At 28.6% G+C, this 10015-nt stretch overlaps 1 protein-coding gene across 1 annotated transcript; it reads right to left on the bottom strand.

Annotated features, from left to right (window-relative positions):
- Window positions 1-4116: 4116 nt before the first annotated feature.
- LOC114074666 (protein TIFY 9-like) lies at window positions 4117-6066 on the bottom strand. Its single transcript, XM_027912641.1, has 6 exons — window positions 6048-6066; window positions 5841-5898; window positions 5057-5150; window positions 4902-4956; window positions 4745-4802; window positions 4117-4254 (listed from the first exon to the last, which is right to left on the bottom strand). The coding sequence occupies exons 1-6, from the start codon at window positions 6064-6066 to the stop codon at window positions 4197-4199; spliced, it is 342 nt and encodes a 113-aa protein (XP_027768442.1). The 3' UTR covers window positions 4117-4196.
- Between the last annotated feature and the right edge of the window lie 3949 nt (window positions 6067-10015).

Genomic DNA, 10015 nt, shown 5'->3' on the forward strand with positions numbered 1-10015 from the left:
TTGAGATTATTACTCAAAAATGTATCTCTTAAAAGAGATGGTACTCAGAACTGCTCACGAAATCTCTTTTGGAAGTCAGTGTTTCCTCTCATCTGGAATGTGAAAACATTTACTTTTTTTGAAATATTTAGGTCCCATATATCATTTTTTAAAAATGAACTCAGCTCTACTCTTCCTTAAACTCAATGCTTAAGTCTTAAAATAGTTTAAACAATTTGTAAAAGGCTTCTTAAAATGACTCGAATAACTCTCAAGATTTGACTCTTAACTCTACGCTAAATTTTAATTATGAATTCAAGATTATAATTTGCGATAGGAAGGATATCGTGATGATTAAAAATGTTTTTAGATAGTTAATCATGAGAAATGGTCGAAAAACATTCCTAGGGAAGCAAGTCCATGACGTGCAAATGAATTTAAATATTTGGTTGTGAAATAATTTTTAAAAAGTGGAGTCTGAGTCCTCTCCGAAAATTTTTCCATTGGGGAAGCAAGTTCGCAACGCGGACGTGCGTGCCACATTCTGCTCTATTTTTTCCTTCCTCGTTTTTAACCCCAATTCGTCTAGAATCGAATGGTTTCTTTCCCATTCACTTAGAATTGAATACCCAACAATAGTACAGAATAATCTACTAAAAGATAACCTTAAAACTCGTACGGTTACCTCAATAACTTATCAAAACCTCAACAATCAAGATTATGAAAAAAAATCTTCAATGAAACTCATCAAGAACTCAAATCTTTTGTGTGTGGGTTAAAGAAATTAAGTTGAAACAATCATGATTAGTGTGTGGGTAAACGAACCCAACGTTATGTGAACTCACAACCTCTTTAGGGATCAACCCTTGACGAAACAACCTTTAATTCCGCAAAAAATATCTAAGAACGCCTTGACTTTTCTCCTATTGAACTCCTTACTCTAAAATCCCTGCGTAATTTAAGATTGTGTAAACTGAACCAAATCAGTTTAGACACCTACAAAAATGAACCGAAAACCAAACCAAACTGCAAATCGAGTCAAACCGGAAAAAAAAATCCTACTAGTGGTTTGGTATTGAAAAAAAACCCGGTTATATTTGGGTTGGCTAGGTTTTAAATAAAAAAAATAATCAACCAACCCGACATTATATATGTAGTTTTAAAATTTTATTTTATACATAAAACTATTTACTATATATCATTTTAAAATATTTCTTATACTATTTCATAGTTTTTTCTTTTAATATATTATTTCAAGTTTAGAACTTATAATTCGAAATGGTCCAATAAAGATTATAGTTCATAGATGTTGATAATTATAATAAAACTTAAATCAAAATCAAATTAATATTGATACAAAAAGAAAATCAATTCAACACTAAGAATGAAAATAATATTGAATATTTGTTATTTAGCTTTACAGTAGTTTAGACAATTAAAATACATAATCTATCCTTAAATATTTAATAAGGTAACTAATACTTATTAAACTTATTTAGCATGATTAGTACTTTTAAATTATGATTATTTTCATTATGACTTTACAATATTTACTTTATATCATGATTTAATAATTATTTTTTATTGAATATTTTTGTGTCATCAATACTCATCCCATATTTTGTGTTATTTTTTTTTAAATCATCTTAGATAATTGTATTAGGTTGGAGCAAAGAAATATTTGGAACACAAGTTAATAATATGTTTGTATGCAAGATTTATCGAAAAATCCAAAAATCTGGAAAATTCTGATGTTTATAAGTTTGTTTTGATTTATGAATTTAAAATTCGACATAATGATTTGGTTTGGTATTTGAAAAACCCGAACCAACCCAAGGTTGAAAAACCCAAAAAAATACGAACTTTATTGGTTTGGTTTGGTTTATAAATTTAAAATTTTTACATGAATGGTTTGGTTTTATATTTGAAAAACCCGAACCAACTGGTCATGGACACCCCTACTAAAAACGTTATAAGTTGAAGGGGTAAGGAAAAGACCAAGATACCCCTCATAAATTTAGGTAATTTTTCTTAACTGAACAAACTAACTTTATATAGGCATATCTCGATGGCGCTGGAAAGAGGATTTAAATACATTTCATTTATATCTTATGGCCACCTAACTCATTATGTACTGAAAATTATGGTCGTTTGAAGTTGACCCAAAACTCAAAACATAATCATAACTTGCAAAATTCTCAATTTAGGTTTTCCAAATTATTTTTTTCTAATAAATCTAACTATTTCTATGACGGGATCGATGGCGCTGGAAAGAGGATTTAAATACATTTCATTTTATATCTTATGGCCACCTAACTCATCATGTACTGAAAATTATGGTCGTTTGAAGTTGACCCAAAACTCGAAACTTAATCATAACTCGCAAAATTCTCAATTTAGCTTTTCCAAATTAGTTTTTTCTAATAAATCTAACTATTTCTAAGACGGGATGTTTCAATTTAAGTCTTAAAGAATTTGACATGTAACTCAGTCGGACATATTAGTAAGAATAAGTCAGTCATATAGTTAGTATGGCATATAAGTAAGTTACATTAGTTAGTGTATTAAGTCACATAAGTCAGACTTAAAGAATTTAACAAAGTCACGTTACATTAGTTAGTAGTCACATTGGAATAAAGGATAGAAAAAAATAAAAAAGTTATATTATAAGTGCTCACATTAGTTAGTATAAATCACATTACATTAAATAATAGTCAAATTAGGAATAAAAAAGAAAGAATAAAAAGTGACAGTCAAAACAAACAATGTAAGTACTCGCATTAGTTAGTATAAGTCACATTACATTAGTTAGTAATCACATTAGTAAAAGTGTTAGTACCTATGACCGGATCTGAGTGAATCCACCAAGAATAACGGAGACGAGCGAGTATTTTATGTCTGATAAACTAGGATTTTTGTTTGTGAGATGAACGAAAGTAACGAGTTTAGGGTTTTTTCTTAGGATTTTAGGGAGTTTATTATAGGTAAATCGGGTGGGTTAAATGGGTTATGTGCGGATTTTGAAATTTGGCTTAAAATATTTGTCAACCCAGATTGTGGCGTAGGATTGCACCACGTGTACGTAATGAGTGTTCGGTTAGTGGAAGGGGAAAATGTGCACTGATTATTGAAAGGCAAGGGCTCAGATGGACGAAAAGTATGACGGAGAAAATTGACAAATCATTTTCGAAAGCTTGAGGACATATTTGTCCTTTTATCCAATTTTCAAAATTGAGATTCAAATCCCAACAAAGCACAAAAACGTTGTTATGTCTTCCAATCTACATAACCCTTAGTTGACAAAGTTTCTCAATACTTGTGTTGCTGCGGGATAAACAAGAAATAACACTATTTTTGTAAACAAATTTATAAAGGAGGAACAACCAATTGACATGGATGTTGAAGATTTACATGCTTGCAACACACTAGAAAAACTAATGGCATCAAGACATATAATGAAATCCTAGCACTAACATTAGCAACCCCACAAATAAAACAGGCATCAATAAGGAATGTGATTAATGGATTAGAATCATGATGAAGCTTATAAATGCAAACAATAATAGGTAGCTTATTGCTCAAAGCATCACACGTGAGCGAAGTTCGGAAAAGAGTTGCACCTCAAAGGACATACTCTAGATAGTCTACCCTAATACAAGCATTATTAACCAGAACATCCTGATTGAGAAAGGACCACACCTCAAAAGATGTAGTTTGGACAGTCACCCTAATGCAAGCATTACTACGAGAGATTATGTCTAAAACAAGGAAAATGGAAAAATAGAAACATCCCGCAGTAGAAAAGTTCAAGAAGGGTCACGCTTCAAAAAATGTAAAGTGAACAATCTACCCTAATGTAAGCATTAGTAATTAAAGCTTTCCGCATTAACATAATTCGGAGAAGGGGCCACACCTCAAAAGGTGTAATGTCCAATGCAAACACTACTACTTTGAAACCCACGCATTATTTTAAAACCAACATACAAAACAACTTTTGAGGCTAAAAACCCACACATTATTTTAAAACCAACACACAAAATGAAACAAATCTTTCACACAAAATAATAGACAATGCAAGTTTTATGTTATAGTTTTGACTGGTAAAATTAACATCTTAGCAACATAATAAACTCTAGTAAAATAATAACCAAATCCTCAAAATAAATATTTTCCATTAACATTCATATATGATATATGTATACCACTAACATCTTCTTCTATTTCTTGTTTTCAGGGGCAGCATGGGGAAAACCATAAGGTGACACCATAGTCATCCTGCAAAACATAAATAAATTTTCAGTTTACAAATAAGTTACACAGAATTAGTAATGCAGATATTAATTATAAATGTGAAAAAATGTAATATAGTAGTAGTAACATATGAATTTACAATGTTAGATATGAGGATTCTTCAAATTGACATATATTAGAAAGAGCACTCAAAGCTTAAAAGCTAATTGATAAAATGAATGTCATAATTGACTAGAGGAAAGGAATCGTTTTCTAACTCTTTAAAAGAATGCATAGCAAAAATTTATTTATAAATTTTATATTTTTTTAAGAGAGATCTTCATTTTTACACCTAGGATATTTTCATTATCTTTACACATGAAGAAATTTAATTTTCTCACGACTTCTAAAGAGACTACTAATAAAACACTTAACTAATACAAGCTTTATTGTGAAGATATATGATTTTTAGGTTTAATATGACAATGTCAATGTCATTTAATTTTTTTTAAAAAAAAAATAGATGAATACTAACCTCTCTTGTCGCTTCTCCAAGAATCTAACTGAGGATTTTCTTGTTGTCGATGGTACATCTACATGTAACAGAAACCAACATATTGAAATAATTCAAAGATGAACAAAACATTAATCAATTTTTAATTTCAAAGGAGAAGGGAAAGAAAATGTTTAACCTTGGCTTAAGGTTTCTTGTTTTGACGATTCTGCAAACTTTAGAATTCCATCCACCTATGTATACAATATATTATTCATAAATCACAATTATATATAACCACTGCAAAAGTAAAGGACATAGATTAAAGATCAATGACAATTAATTGATAAAAACCTTGTAACTTCGGACATCGAAAACCGCAAGTTTTTCATTGTAGATGATACTCAAAGGCGCAATTTTTATGTCTTCGAATCCCGGAGGACAAAACCTAATTAATAAAATAAACACAAAGATCAATCGATGAGTATTTTCATCATCAAAAGCATTAACCGAGTTAATTCCAACGTTATATGTGTTTGCCAACTTTCTTGTATATTTTAAATTTTTTGATGTTGTTTTTACGAGAGATTCTCATTTTTAACATATAAGAGATCCGAATTTGTCACACATAAGAAATCTAGGATAGAAAAAAATTCTTATTAATTCCAAGATAGCTACTGCCAATTTTTTTTATTTTCTTTTTACAAAAGATTAAGATATCTCATTTCCTCGAACTTCTACGGGGTTTCTTTCCTTTATTTATTCTTAGAAAGGTATAACACTTCTCTTGATTCTTTTTTTGGTAAAGATTACCCTTTATATTTCATATAAATTACTTTATATCTTTTCAAACTATTTACTCATTTATTGAAGTTAGAATTAATTTGGAGAAGAAAAAAAAAAGGAAGGTTATGGTAAACTAGATTTGAGAGATTAAGTAGTCATTTTGACATAAAAAATGTGACGTTGGACAAAGAAAATGTTAGAATAGGGTATTAGAAAATAGTAATTGAATTTGAATATCAAGAGGACTTTCAGAGAGAGGGCTTCAACCCTCTATAATCGAGTGATGATGGAATGAGAATATCTTTTAAATAACTTGAAAACATAGAAATTTTGGAAGTACAAAATAATTCACCTCTCATTTCGATTCTCCAAAACTCCATGCATAAAGTTTCTCCTAGCCAAATGAAGATCTATATGCAACAAAAACCAAACACATCGTTAAAATAATTGTTTGAAAATCAACAAAAACCAAACACATCGTTAAAATAATTGTTTGAAGATCAACAAAATATTAATCAAATTTAATACTCAAATAAAAAGGAAAAAAAAATTGTTTAACCTCCACTTAATGATTCCATGGAAAATTCCTTTTTAGATGAAATTGCATCTCTTTCTACAAACTTAAGAATATCTGCTGCCTACATTTACAACAAATAATTCAAAAATCACAATTATGTGTAATTAATTCGACAGTGAAACAAAACTAATCAAAATGTCATTTGATTAATCAAAACCTTCTCAATGGATACATCATAAACCGCAATCTTCCCATCGTAAAAAATAGTCAAAGGTTCAACTTTAACGCCATTTTCCGACTCACAACCAAGCCTGATCAACACAAAAATTCTGTTATTTTTTTACGAGAGATTTTCATTTATATTTTTTTATAAATAAGAGATTTTCAATTTTCTTACACACAATAGGTCTGGAAAAAAAATCTTCTATTCAAATTATAAAAGAACTTTACAAAAAAAAAATATAAAAAGGCAAGAAATCACTTTTCCTCACACTAAGGGAGAGTACTCACAAAATACATTATTATTATTATGATAATTATCCTATTTATCAGAACCTTGTTCATGTTGAAATTGTAACTAGTACCATTGAAGTATTATGAAAATTATCCTATTTATCATGTTACGATTGATATTTTTATATCCCTGTTAGCTTTGAAAATGTTTGTGTAATGAAGGCTACAACTAAAAGTGCATTGGCACTTTAAGAGTAATGTAACTATATACATAGTTTTAATATAAAATAGTATTATCTATTTTAACTAAAAAGGGTTTTTGTTTGTTATAAAGATTATCTTTAAAGCTCTTAAAATTATCTTTTATGTTTTCTCGTTAAACTGATTGGTCATTTATTGAACTTAAGATTAATTTGGAGAAAAATAATTAATAATCTTTTTAATTTTTTAAAGTGAATCTTATAATAAAATGAATTGAAAAGCTAAGTAAGCGTTCCCATATTAAAAAATAAGGGTGATACCTGACAAAACAAAACTTATAAAGGGTATTAGAATGTATGAAATTGCATTTAGATATATGTATTTGATCAATTTGAAAAAAAATAGTAAAATGAGAGTAGAAACTTTTTTACCTTATTTGCGGCTTCTCGGAGAATCTAAGCGAGGAGTTTATCTTCGGCAATGATAGATCTACATGCAACAAAAATCAACACATTGAAATAATTTGAAAATGAACAAAATATTATACAAATTTCATTTTCATAGGAAATGGAAAAGAAAAAGAAAAATGTTTGACCTCCACTATTTGATGAAAATACATCATTAGTTATTGACCTTTTTGCAAACTTTAGAATTTCATTCGCCTACATTGACAATAAATAATCAAAAATTACAATTGCACGAAGCCAATTAATAATTGAGATAAAATAGATCATGAATCAATAACATTTGATTGATGAAAACCTCGTCATTGGAGACATTGAAATTTCCAACCATTCCCCAGTAGCAAATAGTTAAAAGTGCAGTTCTCAGGCCATTTTTCGAGCCATCACAAAGCCTAATAAATAAAATCAATACAAAAAATCAATCGATGGATATTTTCATTATCTAAAGTGCTAATCAAGTTAATATAGACGTTATATATGTCTGTCAACTTCTTTTTACACATTTTAAATTTTGATCGATGTTCTTTTTACCCGAAAATCTTCGATTTTAACATATGAAATATTTCATCTTTTACACATATGATATCTAAAAAATATTTTCTTTTAAATAATAAGAGAGCAATTGTCAAAAAAAAATTATAAAAGGGCAAAATATTACATTTTCTTCAAAGTTCTAAAGAAAAATGTTTGAAACAAAGTAACTCACCTAAAGGAAAGGAACCCTGACAAACGTTTTTAAATCCTTAAAAAACACATAAATCACTAATCATAATAAATTCTTTATTTCATTCCTGTATTTATTCTTCTTGGCTTTGTAGACATATAATTTAATTAAGTACTCTCTTTAAGGAACAAAACCAACTTCTTTGAATTCTTTTTGATAAAGATTGACCATTATAATTTCATAAAAAATACTCTTAGTCTTTTCAAATTTTCGTTTATTGAAGTTAGGACTAATTTTGGAGAAAAAGTTTAAATGTTATGGTAAACTAGATTTGAGAGGTTAAGTAGGCGTTCGGACTTATTTAAAAAATGTGACGTTACGTTGAAAAAATATGTTAGAAAATAGTATTAGAAACGTGAAAATATAGAAATTTTGAAAATGGAAAAAAATTCACCTATCTTTTTGCTTCTCTGAGAATCCAAGCAGTGAGTTTCTCCTAGCCAAATGCTGATCTATAAGTAAAAAAAATCAACACGTTAGCAAAATAATTTCAAGATAGGCAAAATATTAATCAAATTTAATTTTTCAAATGAGAAGGAAAAGAAAATTGTTTAACCTCCACTTAATATTTCCGCGGGGACTTTTTTTCCGGATGGACAAGCATCACCAAAATTTGACCTTTCTACGAACGCTAGAATATTTACTGCCTGCGCATATGATAAATAATTTGAAAATCACAAGTCCGTTTTATTAATTAAATAGTGAGTCAAAACCGATTAGAAATGAATAACATTTGATTAATACAAACCTTATCAATAGAGACATTGAGAGTAGCGGTGTTTCCTTCGTAGAAAAAAGTCATAGGCATAACGTAGTCAAGCCTGATTAATACAATCAACAGAAAGATTAGTTGATGAATATTTGCATTTTCTACAAGTATTTACAAAGTCAATGTATTGCAGTTGCTTAGAAATATATCTTTTAATTTTATATTCTCTTTACTGTAACATCTTTATATAGATAGATAGATAGATAGATAGATAGATAGATAGATAGATAGATAGATAGATAGATATGCAAATTGTAAGAGAGTTATTACTAAAACAAAAAATAATATAACGAAAAGAAAGTTATAAGGGATATAAGGAAGTATGAAATAGTATGTGGATATGTATTTAATTAATCACCTTGTTTTTGGCTTCTCCAAGAATCTAGGCAAGGAGATGCTCCTTGTCAATGATAAATCTATGTGCAATAAAAAACAAAATATTATTGAAATAATTAGAAAACTGATAATATATTATATAAATTAATTTATCATAAGATAAGGAAAAGAAAAATATTTAACCTCCAATGTTTGGAGAAAAGTCATTCCTAACTCTTGATGTTTCTGCAAATTTTAGAATATCATGCGCCTACATTTACAACAAATATTGAGAAACTACAATTATATGAACCCAATTAAAAAGTGAAAATAAATTAAAAAAATCAATGATATGTGATTGATAAAAACCTTGTCACTAGTGACATAAAAAGATGCAACCATTTCACTATAGGAAATAGTCAAAAGTGAAATTTCCTTGGCATTTTCCGAGCCACCACAAACCCTGGTTAATAAAATCAACGTAAAGATCATATAATCGATGGATAGTAAAGTAATTGAGAGATTAAGTAGGCATCCGAACATAAAAAAAAAGTTACGTTGGACAAAAAATGTTAGTAAGGGATATTAGAAAACATAGAAATTTCGAAAGTGAAAAAATAAATTCACCTCTCTTTTTCCTTCTCCGAGAATCCAAGCATAGAGTTTCTCCTAGGTAAAGGTTGAGCTATATGTAACAAAAACCAACACATTATTAAACTAATTTCAAGATGAGCAAATTATTAATCAAATTTAAATTTCAAATTTTAACCTCCACTTAATGTTTCCACGAATAATTGTTTTTCAGATGAAATTGCATCTCTAAATTTTAACCTTTCTGCAAACTCTAGAATATTTGCCACCTATATAAATAATAAATAGTTCAAGAATCACAATTATGTGTAATCAATTAAACAGTGAAAAAAATCGATCAGAGAAGAATGACGTTAGATTAATACAAACCTTATCACTGAAGATATTGAAACTCACACTCGTTCCATCATAGCAAATAGTCAAAGGCGCAATTATTATGCCATTTTTCAAGCAAGAGTTAAGCCTGATTAATACAATCAACACAAAGATTAAT

Source organism: Solanum pennellii, chromosome 1, assembly GCF_001406875.1.
Source record: "Solanum pennellii chromosome 1, SPENNV200".
In the NCBI taxonomy this organism is placed as follows: domain Eukaryota; kingdom Viridiplantae; phylum Streptophyta; class Magnoliopsida; order Solanales; family Solanaceae; genus Solanum; species Solanum pennellii.